The sequence below is a fragment of the Oryzias melastigma genome, linkage group LG7 (assembly GCF_002922805.2).
Source record: "Oryzias melastigma strain HK-1 linkage group LG7, ASM292280v2, whole genome shotgun sequence".
Classification (NCBI taxonomy): Eukaryota; Metazoa; Chordata; class Actinopteri; order Beloniformes; family Adrianichthyidae; genus Oryzias; species Oryzias melastigma.
Genome location: NC_050518.1, coordinates 20325416 through 20339394, shown reverse-complemented (window position 1 = coordinate 20339394; position 13979 = coordinate 20325416). Strand labels below are relative to the sequence as shown.

General features: G+C 40.2%; 2 protein-coding genes across 2 annotated transcripts; one reads left to right on the top strand and one right to left on the bottom strand.

Annotated features, from left to right (window-relative positions):
• Positions 1 to 690: 690 nt before the first annotated feature.
• Positions 691 to 9866, top strand: cd40 (CD40 molecule, TNF receptor superfamily member 5). The gene is made up of 9 exons (XM_024293608.2): positions 691 to 879; positions 1333 to 1417; positions 3982 to 4104; positions 4181 to 4327; positions 4402 to 4495; positions 5953 to 6011; positions 6476 to 6568; positions 6654 to 6685; positions 9098 to 9866. The coding sequence occupies exons 1-9, from the start codon at positions 808 to 810 to the stop codon at positions 9326 to 9328; spliced, it is 936 nt and encodes a 311-aa protein (XP_024149376.1). The 5' UTR covers positions 691 to 807; the 3' UTR covers positions 9329 to 9866.
• An 846-nt stretch (positions 9867 to 10712) lies between these two features.
• irx7 (iroquois homeobox 7) lies at positions 10713 to 13087 on the bottom strand. The gene is made up of 2 exons (XM_024293610.2): positions 12227 to 13087; positions 10713 to 12133 (listed from the first exon to the last, which is right to left on the bottom strand). The coding sequence occupies exons 1-2, from the start codon at positions 12425 to 12427 to the stop codon at positions 11426 to 11428; spliced, it is 909 nt and encodes a 302-aa protein (XP_024149378.1). The 5' UTR covers positions 12428 to 13087; the 3' UTR covers positions 10713 to 11425.
• Positions 13088 to 13979: the final 892 nt, after the last annotated feature.

The window sequence follows — 13979 nt, the reverse complement described above, 5'->3', positions numbered from 1 at the left end:
GCAGAAAACCTCAGCTTGTTTTTTTACACAGTCTCTGAACACCTCAAAACTATTCTGAAGTTATTATTGACATTAAGTCAGACACACAGCACTGTTGATACATATGATGTAATGCAAGTGTGTATAAACAAAACAGTGAAGTGATAACAGCATTATGCTAATGCTAAAAGAAATAAATTAAAAAAATATATATGTTAGCAAAAAGTAGGTGGCTACATTTGAGGTTTATTTTAAGTGTAGCAAATACTTTTGTAGACTAAAATGGAATATTTTGCGTTTAAGATAGTTTATAAAAAGTAAACATCACTTTTAGCATATAGGTAAGTATACTTGTGGTATAATTAGACTATTTTTGCTAAGGACTGTTGACTCATATGATATAAGGCTGGTATGCTTGTGTAATAAAAACAGTAATAATATTCTTAGAATTTTAACAAAAGGTCCACTAAAGTGGAACTTCCTGACTTTTATTTTCTACGTCAAGAGTTTTATTTTGAAGGCTAGAAAGCATGCAGCTTAAGCCAAAATAAATATTTTAAGGGCATTAAAAATAGCCTCTTTTGTGTGATTACTTTTTCACCAAATAAAGCTAAATTCAAGCTAAATTATTATTATGCTAATTAATGTATTTTTTCGGAATACAGTAGTAAATATTCGAGGAGATGTAGGTGTTTTCCGGTGAGAAATTCAAGCGTTTCCAGGAAATGGTCAGTAGGGGCGGGGCGAGGGCCCGCGTGGCTGACTCCTCCCTTGTAATACAACAGCAGAGCCGATCAAAGGACAGATAACTCCGAGCGCGTGCGGACTATGAGGGTCTACAAGACACTGGACAGTTCCAAAATGGCTTGTCTCGCATCCCTCATCCTGACAGTCGTTTTCGTAAGTACGCATTTTTCATTTCATTCGTTAACACTCTTCAAAAACATTAATAGGTTATAAATGTGTCATTTTTTGGCATATGTGTGTTTGTAATTCGTGTTTTTAGGATCTTTCTGGGATCATTTCCGAATGGTTCGTTCCTAAATTTCAATAGTCCCGTCGAAATTCCGTGTCGTTGCTGCAAGGGCAGTTCCCACGACTTTCAGTTTCGGTTTGACTCGCTTTGCCGAGTTTCGGTTTAAAAAAAACGTAATTGAGTTGTAACACGCTGAAACGTTTCGACAAAAGCAAGTAAAGTGAAAGAAAGTCCGTAGTTGCTGCTGTTTGCCGCAAAATGGTGGTGATTTTTTTTGGTACTTTCCACCACACCCCCCCCTGATAGTCCTGCAGTGAGGAAGTGATCCTCTGAGTTGAAATGAGGACAGCCATGTGACTGTCGGTTCGGTTCCTCAGGTGGTGGTGGACGCCCAGGACCTCCACTGTGATCCACACACCCAGTTCGAAAAGAATGGAGAGTGCTGCCAAATGTGTCCTCCAGGTAACCATCACTAGATGCACACGCAGATAAAATGTCAATGAGATACAACACATAAATTCATTCATTTCTCGAGTTTTTCAGTCATAGATATAAAAACAAACAGTTAACCTTAAAAAACAAATGAATTCAAATAAATCTTCATTTTTTTAGGTCAGTTTCTTCATAGCAGCAGGTAATTCGAGGAGCAACCCCGCCCCCCTTTCCCCTCTTCGTTACTGAGAGCTCTCTGTTTACACCAGGGGTCCGCAACCTGCGGCTCCAGAGCCAAGTCTGGCTCTTCTACCCCTCCATTGTGACTCTGTGGTTAAAGAAAAATAAAAAGCTTTTAGATAAAAAATGATAACTTATCGCTCTTTGTGCCTCCATAGCGGTTCCATGGTCGAGAACAAAACATTTTGACAAATTCATGTTTTAGTGGGCCTCATGGCTCACAAATTACAGTTAATTAGCTACGTTTTATTTTAGAAAGTTAGATTTATGAATTTGTGGCTAAGAAGAACCAAAAATGTTTAAAAAATAAAACCTTTTTTTATTATTTTTTCATTGCTGACATTACATTACCAACCACTAGATTTGCTCCATCGAGATGATCCTATGCGACACAGGAAGTCTTTTATTTTGAAAGGAAGTCTAGTGAACTGGTGTTAAAACTGTTTCATATTTGGGGGGAAAAATCTTTTTTCTCTTAAAGTTTATTATATTTATTTAAAAAAGTACTTGTGTATTTATATTTCTAATAGTAACATAAAAATAAAGTCTTATTTTTCTAAATGATCTGTGTCTCCTAGGGGGTTGTGATCAGTGAGAAATCAACCCAAATGGCTCTTTAAGTGTTTACGGTTGCAGACTTACTTACTTTACTCGTTCCTGTTAGCTTACAATCTACCCCAATGAAAATAGCGTTTTTGGTGTTTTTTAGCATGTTCTTGTGTCAAAAAATTAAGTTTAAAATTGCATTTCTGATTATTTCTTTATTCAAATTGTTGTGAAGCAAATGATAAAATGCTATTGGAAAAAAGGAGCTTTGGTCCCACATGACCTACTGCAGAAACTATAGACTAATCGTGATTAAAAGGCCTCTGGGAACACTTTTACAACAGATCAAAATATGATCTAAGTTGGACTTTAAGAGGCTGAAGTAAAACCAGTTAAGTGAGTTGATTTCTTTGGTTTTTTAGGTTAATGTCAGTTGTTTTTGTTCCCCTTTTGTCCTTCCACTTTCTTTCAACGTAGCCTCACTGTAACTGCAATGAAACATGGAAATGATGTTTAATTTTTAAAAGGTTGATGTGATCTTTAAAATATATATATTTTTTTTTCTTCCTAAGTCTTTGGTTTGCATCCTTTTATTGTAAATATTTCAATGAAAATGTCACCTTAGACAAGCGTTCTGCATTAATGTGCATTTTCAGGGTTAAGGTTTAATATAAATTAGAATATGTAGACTCAGTTCCTTCATAAAAAATTGCGTTTCTGCATGGTGCGTTCACTGAGCTCTGGACATCAGCAGCAAAACACAGCAGTTGAGTGGATGTGCGGGTTCGCTAATGTCCGGAGCTCATTGAACGCACCATACGGAGACGCTCCTGTCAATCAACCCGTTTGTTCTGAGGTTTTAGGGAAATAAAGAGACGGAATGAAGGCGTTTGAGGAGCGTTGATCCACTAATAAATAAAAAAAAATAGTCTAAAAAAACAACTTTTGTGTAGTTTTCTTCTTGTGTTTTTGTTAACCACAAAATAAAGACTTAAAACAGGTAAAATCTCAGTGCGGGAAAAGGAGAGAGGGACGGTTCAATCTTCGTTCTTAAGTATCTCGAAAGCAAACTTCGTTTTCTTGTTATAATGAGTTATTATCTCATTTTCTTGAGATATTGTCTTGTTTAAACGAGAAAATTATCCAAGAAAAAAAGTTTGACGGGCCGTTTTCAGCTTCGTTATTCAAGTTATTATCTCGTTTTCTTGAGATATTATCTCATTATCTTAGTTTAACAAGAAAACGATCAGCAAAACAAAGTACGGCAGGCCGTTTTCAGCTACATTAATTGTATCTTTTTAGAAAGAAACTTTTTTTTCTTTCAGACAAATAAGCCGTTTTTTGTTAGTTTTTAACTCAAGAATTCAATATTTTAGTTTTTAAACTTTGTTTAGTTTAATTTGCTAGTGATGAGAAAATGTTTTTAGCCAAAAAATCCAATATCAAAATAAGAAATTGTTGGGGTTTTTTTTTTAACTCCCCAATAAGTCTTGTTAATTTTTCACTTTATCTCCCAAGAACCTCTTAATATAAGTAAAAATTAGAATATATGTATTACACTTTAAATATTAATACAATCTGATTATTATCAGAAAAACTGAACTACTTTTTAAATAACTTTTTTTATTTTTTTTACATAATTTCTCCACATTAGGAATAATTTTCTTAAAACATTCCAATAATTTGTAATCAAATGAGAAGTATTGCTTCTTGTGGTAATTTAAAATAATAACCATAGTTTGAACTTTCAAGTATGTTTTCTAATGAAACTGAGATAAATTTTGTTTTGTTTTATTTTTGTGTTGCAGGTAACAGAATGCATCCTGACAGTGGCTGTAATGACCCTGTCTGTGTTCCCTGCATCAAAGGAGAATACCAGGACAAATACAACACAGAGAACACGTGCAGAAACCAGCCGTACTGTGACCCCAGTAGGTGCCCTTGACCTTTCACCCTTTGTCTTTTCATTTGCTATAAAATTCACCAACAGAGCTCGTCCTCTTTCAGACAAAAACTTTAAGATCCCGGTCAACCTGGAAACCACCGTGAAGTACGTCTGCTCGTGCAAAGACGGCTTCCACTGCTCCACCGCCGACTGCATCACCTGTGTGGCTCACACTCCCTGTGCTGTGGGCTTCGGAGTTCAAACTAAAGGTACGTCTGCACGTCAGTCTGGTAGTTCTGTAGACACTGCGTTTTCTTTTTTTAAAGTAGTATTCCACTTTCAGGCAGCCACGCGTCTGACACCGTGTGTGAAAAATGTCCAGACGGAACGTTTTCCAATGAGAGCTCAACTGAAGACGCCTGCAGGAAGTGGACGGAGTGAGTGAAGTTTTTTGGTTTACGTCTTTCGCCTGTGTTTAATCTGAAAGTTTGCTTCATTTGGTGCGAAATCTCATCCGAACCGTGGTCCACCTTAAAAGTTCCAGTTTAGTTTACCTTCGATGCAGAAAAATCCTCCAGCAAAAGACATCAAAATAACGATTCCAGTCCAGGGTCTGCGTGAAAACTGGATTCTGATTGGCTGCAGGGCGTCCATTTAAAACGCTCATATTGGACACCAATAAAAGGAATTCCAGTCAAATAGTCTTAATATTCCGTTTTACTGCTCAGCTTTAAAGCCGATTGGTAACCATAGCAACAGAAGTTGTGAACATAGGTGGATGTGTTCACAGTAGACAGATTGGTGGATATAGTGTTCCCTCACTATATCACTGTTCACCTTTCACTGTACACAGCGCGCTGCATCCTGATTGGCTGTTGAGCTTGTCTCAACCAAACTAGTAGCCTAATCACTAATTATTACACATTCATTCACAGAGACCAGTGGACTTCAATTTTTCCATCTTACAAGAATGCTATACCTTATTTTGCTTTTCATTTGCTCCCTCTAGTGGCGGAATTGCGCATTTCTGTCTTTATTTAAAGAACCATAACGCGACACAGGAATGGGCTAGAAACATACTTTTTTTTATCAATATGCCTTTATTTTTTTCTCTTCACAACTGGGCCGGATTAAACCATCTGACGGGCCGGATTCGGCCCACGGGCCGTATGTTTGACACCTGGGCTGTATAGCATGGTCTGGATGAAAACTCGATTCTGATTGGCTGCAGGGTGTTTGTTAAAAAGTTATATTCATCATCTGGACAAAAGAAAACAGTAAGACTACAGTCACATATCTTCAAATGCCGCTGTGTGGTAACCTAAATGCAAGTTTATCATTAAGTAAAATTTCAAATTTTAACCACAACAGAATGATTTTTCTCTAAAAGTTGACTTCAGTCAGTGGCTGTCCGGGGTCATTTCGATGATGGCAGTTCAGTGACTCCATTGCAAAATCAGGAGATAGGTCGCCGACCGCCAGCAGCTCTGACAGGAAGATGCGTAAATGTCTCCAGACGGGGCCCCCTTATCAAATTTAAATGTTAAAAATAACGAGAAATCGTTCTAACACAGTGCAAGTAATTGATTTAATATTAATTTCTTTGGTAAGTGACCGTACAACTGTCTCTGACAGACTTTTTTCTGACTGGTGTTGTTTATAACTAATACCAATCATTAAACTGTTAAATTAGCGTTCAGACACTTTAGTCTTCTCTCAAAGGTGCATTGTGAAAGTCAGCTGAACGATCCTGGTTAAAAAATCATTGAACTTCCCTCCAAAAGTGAATAAAATACATAGATTACATAATGAAAACATATGTTTTTTAAAAATATTATTTTTTTGTTTCTAACCTGCTGGATTGGATCAGTAAACTCGTCTTCTGTCTCCACAGATGCGGGGCCGGGTACTACGCTGAGAAAGTCGGAACAGATCGCTCCGACAACATCTGCGGTGAGTTCTGTGCACTGTAAAGGTTTCTCACCTCAGCGCTTCCTGCCGGTTTCCACCGCACAGACGTTCAAAGCGAAACTGCTGCGACTCGCATGTGCAGCTCTGTGTGGTTTCCAGTGTGGGACCAAAAGCTCTCTTTGTTTACAACCCGAACGGCGCAGACGCCACAGGGAAGGATTCCCTTTGAAGGAGGGAGAATTCTCCCTGATGTGCCAGAAAACTGGTGCTGATTAAAAAAAACTATAGAATATAAGATCTTTCTATACATTTGTAGAACATCTTCAAATATAGTAGTAGAGATGTTTTAAATTTTAACAAGTTTTTTCATGAGAAATAAATTATTTCTGTTATTTATTTGATATTGTTTTCTTTAAAAATCATTTCATGAATGAATGATTGATATAATTGTAAATTAAACACAACAGTAATTATATGTTTTCTTATTTTTCTCTCTTTCTTTGCAGCACATAGTCGTGTCCATGTGATAGCCATAGTCCTTGGAGTCTTGTCTCTGGTTGCTGTTGTAGTTGGAGTTATACTTTGCCGTTTATACAGAGGTACGTTCCCCAAAAGCTTTCATGTTACATGTTTGAAGTTTCAGTGATTCAAAAATGTTTCAGCTCTTCCTGCTTGTTCTTGTAGGAAGATCAGGATCCATGAGTGCAAAGGAACCTGTGAGTTACAACTTTTATTATCATTTTTTATTATTAGGACTGAGTTTAGTTTGAAAACCTGCACTACAATTTATTGTAATGATACTTTAAATTTCTAAAGTCTTTAAATTCAATACTCAAATATGGAAAACAACAATGTGTTGAGAATATAAATAGTAATCAATATCCACCGTTCTTTTATCATTTTTCAGTCCCCATAAGCTTGAAAATGTTAGAATTTGTTGGTTTATGTTAGTTATGTAAACACTTAACTCGTGTTAAATGGAGAATATCCGCCTAAAGCTGCTCATCTTTCTGTTAAAAATCTTTGAATTGCATTATCTGCATAATCGTTCAGAGTTATGATCATTTAAAGGGGCCATACCATGATTTTCTTAAGTTTTTCAGAGTAAACTATATCCATATGATCATAGATAACCTTTGGAACACTAAAAAACAAATTATTTATAAAATATTCGTCATTTTTGCGAACTCTTTTCATACATGGAAGTAAAACGACTCGATCTCTGAGGCTCCGCCTTTCACTCCTTACAGATCCGATTTCATGACTTTAACCTAGATTTGGCCTTTTAAGCGTTTTGCCCACGAAATGTTTTTTTTTTTTTAAATATTGATGTACATATTTGTAGCTCAGGTGTTTATCCTTAACATTTAGCACAGACAGAGCGGTGATGGCTAATGGGTTCATTTTGAGTTGAAGTTTGGTCAAAGAAATGCAGACAACACCAGATGAACAATTCAGGATTTAATAAAATGATGATAACATTTTCCTGATTAGCACTGGCTGTGAATGTTTCTCTTCTCTTTGAAGCATCAGTAATCTCTGTATTAAAAATCCTTTTCACTTTAAGGCTGATCATTTTCCAAGAGACACATGCACCTTTCTGTCCATACTTAATAATCCATATTCAAACCAGGTTTCCCAATTTGTGGCTCCCTTCTCAACCAGGAAATAGTCTGCTCCCATTTTTCCACCAGGAAATAGTCTGCTCCCTTTTTTCCACCAGGGAATAGCCTTTTCCTTTCTCCACCAGGAAATAGTCTTCTCCCTTTCTCCACCAGGAAATAGTCTTCTCCCTTTCTGCACCAGGAAATAGTCTTCTCCATTTCTCCACCAGGAAATAGTCTGCTCCCTTTTTTCCACCAGAGAATAGTCTTCTCCCTTTCTCCACCAGGAAATAGTCTTCTCCCTTTCTCCACCAGGGAATAGTCTTCTCCCTTTCTGCACCAGGAAATAGTCTTCTCCCTTTCTCCACCAGGAAATAGTCTTCTCCCTTTCTCCACCAGGAAATAGTCTGCTCCCTTTTTTCCACCAGAGAATAGTCTTCTCCCTTTCTCCACCAGAGAATAGTCTTCTCCCTTTCTCCACCAGGAAATAGTCTTCTCCCTTTCTGCACCAGGAAATAATCTTCTCCCTTTTTTCCACCAGAGAATAGTCTTATCCCTTTCTCCACCAGGAAATAGTCTTCTCCCTTTCTCCACCAGAGAATAGTCTTCTCCCTTTCTCCACCAGGAAATAGTCTGCTCCCTTTCTGCACCAGGAAATAGTCTTCTCCCTTTCTGCACCAGGAAATAGTCTTCTCCATTTCTCCACCAGGGAATAGTCTTCTCCCTTTCTCCACCAGGGAATAGTCTTCTCCCTTTCTGCACCAGGAAATAGTCTTCTCCATTTCTCCACCAGGGAATAGTCTTCTCCCTTTCTCCACCAGAGAATAGTCTTCTCCATTTCTCCACCAGAGAATAGTCTGCTCCCTTTCTCCACCAGAGAATAGTCTTCTCCATTTCTCCACCAGGGAATAGTCTGCTCCCTTTCTCCACCAGAGAATAGTCTTCTCCATTTCTCCACCAGAGAATAGTCTTCTCCCTTTCTGCACCAGGAAATAGTCTTCTCCATTTCTCCACCAGGGAATATTCTTCTCCATTTCTCCACCAGAGAATAGTCTTCTCCATTTCTCCACCAGAGAATAGTCTGCTCCCTTTCTCCACCAGAGAATAGTCTTCTCCCTTTCTCCACTGGGAAGATTGAACGTTTCTTGGCCATCACTACACAGTCTTCTGGCCCCCTGGGGGTGGGTTAGCTGATAACCGCTGGCTTCCAGAGAAAGTGTTTGTGTTAGCCTGGGGGCGGAGCAGACTATTCCTGAAAGGGACGGTTCTCACTCTGTGACATCAGCATGTGAGGATCCACTGGTTTTCATGAGTATGGGATTTTTAGAGGATTACTCAGAAATGTGTCAACGGATCAAAATACCAGTTTGGGTTGTTTAGTGAGGAATAAACAGTCTAAACCATCTAGAAGCTGAAAAAGTTGTTTTTTGATGGTTTGGCCTCTTTAACTAACGTCATCACTGGAGTGTGTTAGCGAGTTGTTGTTGTAGAGTTACTCTTAACGTGTTTTGTCCCCCCCCACAGACTTGCGTTGAATGTTTGGGACCACAAGAGTACAGACCCACCCCCATCATACAAGAGGAGACGAAGACGCCGGTGGAAAACGACGACATCGGAATCACGGAGAACGGGAACTGCGTTGCCCAGGAGGACGGGAACGCCATAAAACTGTCCCGCCAGGAGTCTCAGATGGACACAACAACTGAACATTCCACCTTATTCTCATCCTCCTCTGAGAGACTGGAGTCCTACTAACACTTCCATCGTGGCCACTCACTCAAGACTACTTTGTGTCATATCTGCACACGGCCTCCAGCCAATGAGAGCGCTGGAAACAAATGAGAAGAAGTCTCATAAGTGTTTTAAAGACTCCATTTTTAGACTGGACCAGGACGTTAAACCATGAAAGTTACTTGTGATGTCCTCACATGGACGAGTACCCCACACTTCCCATAATTCCTGACGACATCTTCTCTGAACGAGCAGAACATGTGAACCCACAGCTGAGATGAAGAATCAGGAAGCTAGTATTGACTGCATAACTGTATTTATGTAAATATAAATTATAGAATAAACTATGACTATAGCTCATTTCGGTGCGAGGATGCATGTCTGTATATTTAGTCTTTACTCTATTGAATGAAATGTCTGAATATGGTTCCTGTCAAACACATAAGAACCCTAAACTTGTTTGTATTATATTGACTTATGCACTATTTTTGTCATCATTTGTTCACAATTGTTGTTTTTTGTCATTTCTGTTCGTCTTTTATTAAAATATGTTGTAAAGGGACCGCTGTTGTTTGTGCTCCTGGCCACAAGGTGGCGACAGAGACTCACACTGGAAGCAGATTTAAGCTTGAAGGACAAAGAATAAAAACTATCAAAGAAAAATTCGAACAGTGCAGGTCCATTTATAAAAAATATATTTTTTACACACTAATAACACATTTAAATAAATAATTTCTTATTTAGTTGTGATTGATCTTTAAATATATTAAAGGGACGGTGATCATGAGTCAGCATTTAATAGAATAAGAATTTTGAAATGTAATTATATGACTAAAATATAATATAAAAAATATATTTTTATGGAGAATAAAATATTGAAAAGGTTTAAGTTGATTTATTCTGGAATAGTATTCTTTCCTGTTTTTTATATTAAAAAGTTATGTTTTAAAAATGTCGTTTTAGAGTGTTCAATAAATGTTTATCTTGTTCGACCTAACGGGTGTTTTGGATTTTGGGCCCCTGTGTGATTGAGTTTGACACCCCTGCTTTAATGTCTTTGAAATATAATAACTCTGGGGCTCCTGTGGAGCCGCTCAGCAGGGGGCGCTCTCGTCTCACGCCTTCTTTTTGAGGTTCAACTCCAGCTGAGATCTTTCTGACTGGAGTTTCTCTCCCAGCTTCTTACCAAAGTCCAAAATCACGCTCCATAAGTATATTAGTAAATCATCGCGAGATGTGAATGAGTGTGTGACCCACCATCACCCAACTGCAGCTGGGATAGGCTCCAGCAACCATTAGACCCCTAAAAGATTCACTTTTGAAGATTAACGGTTTGTTGTAGTTACACATTGAGTCCTCAAGGGGGCGACAAAGTGCAATAATCGGGCTTTACCAGAAAAAGGCAAACTTTTTTTTTTTTTTAAGTTTAATGATCTGTTAAAAACTTTGGTTTAGGTTGAAGTTTTGTGAGTCTTTTTATTATCACTTTAAGCTAAAATTTTTATTTAAATAAAATGTTGCTAGACTCAAAACACTTCATGAGTTATTTATTTACCTGTTGTTGGGTTATTCATGCTGGGACATATTTTTGGGTCACTTTTTAGAGCATTACACATTTATTTGGTTGTCGTGGTTTCATTTTAACCGAATTTATGTTTTGTTTTCCCTGAGTTTCTTTTGTTATCTAGTTTGAGAAACAATAATCCCTCAAAAGAATTGTCAATTTAAAACAGCCCAACTTGAATTAGTTTTCTCTGGAGTCTTTAGACTCTTTGTGGGCAGAAACAAAGAAAACACTTTGAAACCCAAACTGTAATTAAACTTCAATGTATCTTAATTGTTTCCATTCAGATTAATGACCAGCATTTATCATGCTGTGATGGATCAACAACCTGCTTTCACACATCAGAAAGTCCAAACCACACTTTCCCTGCAGGTTTATTTTATTAAAAATAGTTTTTGGAAACAAAGAAAAACATAATTTACATTTGACTGCTGGAAAAATACAAGTATTTACAGAGAAAGCTCGCTCCATCTTTGGTGTCTCAGGAACTCCGTGAGGTTCTTGGGTTTGTTAAAGTGCAAAAACGTGGAGAAAACAGTCCGGAGCTCCAGGTCCGGTCAGACCATCTGGTGATGGCTGTAATAGGAGGGAAGGAGCAGTCCGCTCCGTGACGCCCAGTCCGCCCACAGCCTCCCGGCGGGGTGAGGAGCGCACTCCGCGCCTTTACGCGCCGTTTCTGACGTGGCGGTTTCCGCTAGAGACCAGATCTTGGGTTTCTGGCTCCCCGCGCCTCCTTTGCTCCCCTCCGCCTCCTTGCTGAGGAGAGGATCGCCGCCCTTCCGGGCGAGCTCAGTCTGTCGGGCGTCGCTCTGCCGCGGCGTCTCCAAACGCGCGGGCGCGTCCTCCTCCGCGCCGCTCCGCGGCTCCGCGTCGCGCCCCACCTCCAGGTCCGCTTTCTCCTCCTCGTCGCTCTCCCCCTCCTGCTCCTCATCCTCGTCCTCGTCCGACTTGCCCTTGGACGCCCAGCTGACCCTGTTCTCCTTCTTCAGGCGGCGGCGCGCGTTGGCGAACCACGTGGAGACCTGCGTCAGGCTCATCTTGGTGATGATGGCGAGCATGATCTTCTCGCCTTTGGTCGGGTAGGGGTTCTTCAGGTGCTCGTTCAGCCAGGCCTTCAGGGCGCCGGTGCTCTCCCGCGTGGCCACCTTGACCACCCGGGCGGGATCCTCGGCGCCTCCCGCGCGGAAGGGAGGATAGAAGGCGCCTGCGTGCGTCAGGAGAGCGTGGTGGTACGGAGAGGCGGCCTTCAGCTCGAAGCCGCTTTTCTGGAAATTCACATCAAAAAGGGAGAAATTAAAATCAAATGTTGCCAATCAGACTGTCGGGTCATTGATCTGGAGGGTGGAAGTGCTCCTCACCATGTGCGTCATGTGTCTGTGGTGCGCGTAAGGGATGAAGCTGTATCCCTGCAGTCCAGAGAACGGAACGGGAATCCCAGCTGCCATGGCGGGACTCTGGACCCCCGGGGCCCCCCCCAGCAGCGGGATCTGATATCCGCTCGGCATGTTGATGCTCCTGTCCAGGAAAAAGTTTCCAAATCCGACCTGCGACGCGGGCATCCTTCCGTGCGTCCCGACAACTTCCAGGAGTGGCAAACCCCCCAACCGCCGGGGTCTGTTTATATACACCCAGCTGCTCGCACATGTGTGTGCGCGCGCGCGGGTGGGGGCCGCCTGCTCGGGTGGGATGGGTGGGGGTTAACACTGCCATTGACTGTCAGCTGCGTTCAAAAGACCTGCGGCTTTTCACGGGCAGCAAATCCCATCAAAGACGCTCCTCGCTGTTCCTTTTAGTGCTTCTCTTGGAAATGAGAGTTTCTCCTCCAACTCTGGGCTGAAAGCGGGACCTCTGGTTTCAATGTGGAGGCGAAACCGAAACCTGCGCTCCATCTGAGCGGATCTTAGGAAACCTTAGCGCAAATGCGCAAAATCCGACATGATCTGAGATCACAGACGTCTGTGTGGAATATACAAACACCCAAATGAAGTTAGAGCACTAAGCTGTTCACACGTGAATTGGGTTTCGTGCTTCTTTCTTTGATGTCGTTTTTATGTCACTTTTTGCGTCAAAACCTGCAGAGAAGTCTGGAAAAATTGGGCCGAACATCAGATCCAATCCTCCCACTCTGACGTACACTGTCACGCCTGATATTCACGCAGATTTCCAGCTATGAAAATGAATGTAAACACAGCAAAGTCACAAAAAGTCTCACTTTTACGCGTGCGTAAAACTGGACTTTTACGCACGCGTAAAAGTCCCCTTCAAAGCGGCGCTGATTCTCCATTTCCTGTTGGTATTTTTAAGATTAACGCATTTGAAGGCCGCAACGATTAAAGCGCAATTCCGACTGATCAAATGCCTCCAATTCACCGAGGTGCAGCGAAGCAGGTGTTGACTAATGTGTATGATAATTGCGAGATAACAGATGCGCGCGTCAGCGAGTCACAGATAAGGGAGGATTATTGTTGCGCGCTCTTCCCCCCTCGTGTCCTTCAGAGGAGGCCTGCTTCAGGTCTGATCAGCTGCAGAAAAACCAGTGAAGAACCTGTAGAGTCATGGTGGTGACTCATCACATTCCGGGGTCATTCCGTTCTAATTCGACATTCCTTTTTTTGTATTATTGTGTTTCTTTAATTAATAATCAAAAATATTATTTTTGAATATCAATTAAAAGTTTGAAAATTAAACTTGAGGATCTGCACAGATGCAGTTTTGTGTTTATTATTGTTGCCCAAAAAGCAGAAATGCCAGAAGAATCATCAGAATTTGCAAATTGTCATCAGAAATATTGAGTTTTTGTAAATTTTCACTTTAATTTTTGCTCCATTTTTCTGACAGGTTTGCAGGTCATGCAGCAAACTCAGAAGAAAAGCTCTAAATTAAACCTTTTCCAATAATATTTGGTGTCTTTTTGGCTTCAAAATGTAATGCAAGTGTTAATTTAAAACATAAACATGTTTTAAACTAAACTGTCCTCCAGCAGTTTTATTACTGTTTGACTTTAGTGTATTTAAATGAATTTTTTTGATTTTTTAAAGATTCAAATTTGAGAAATAAACATGAGGTTTGATACAGATTCCAGTAAAACAAAACTTTTAAGGGTGAAAGTTT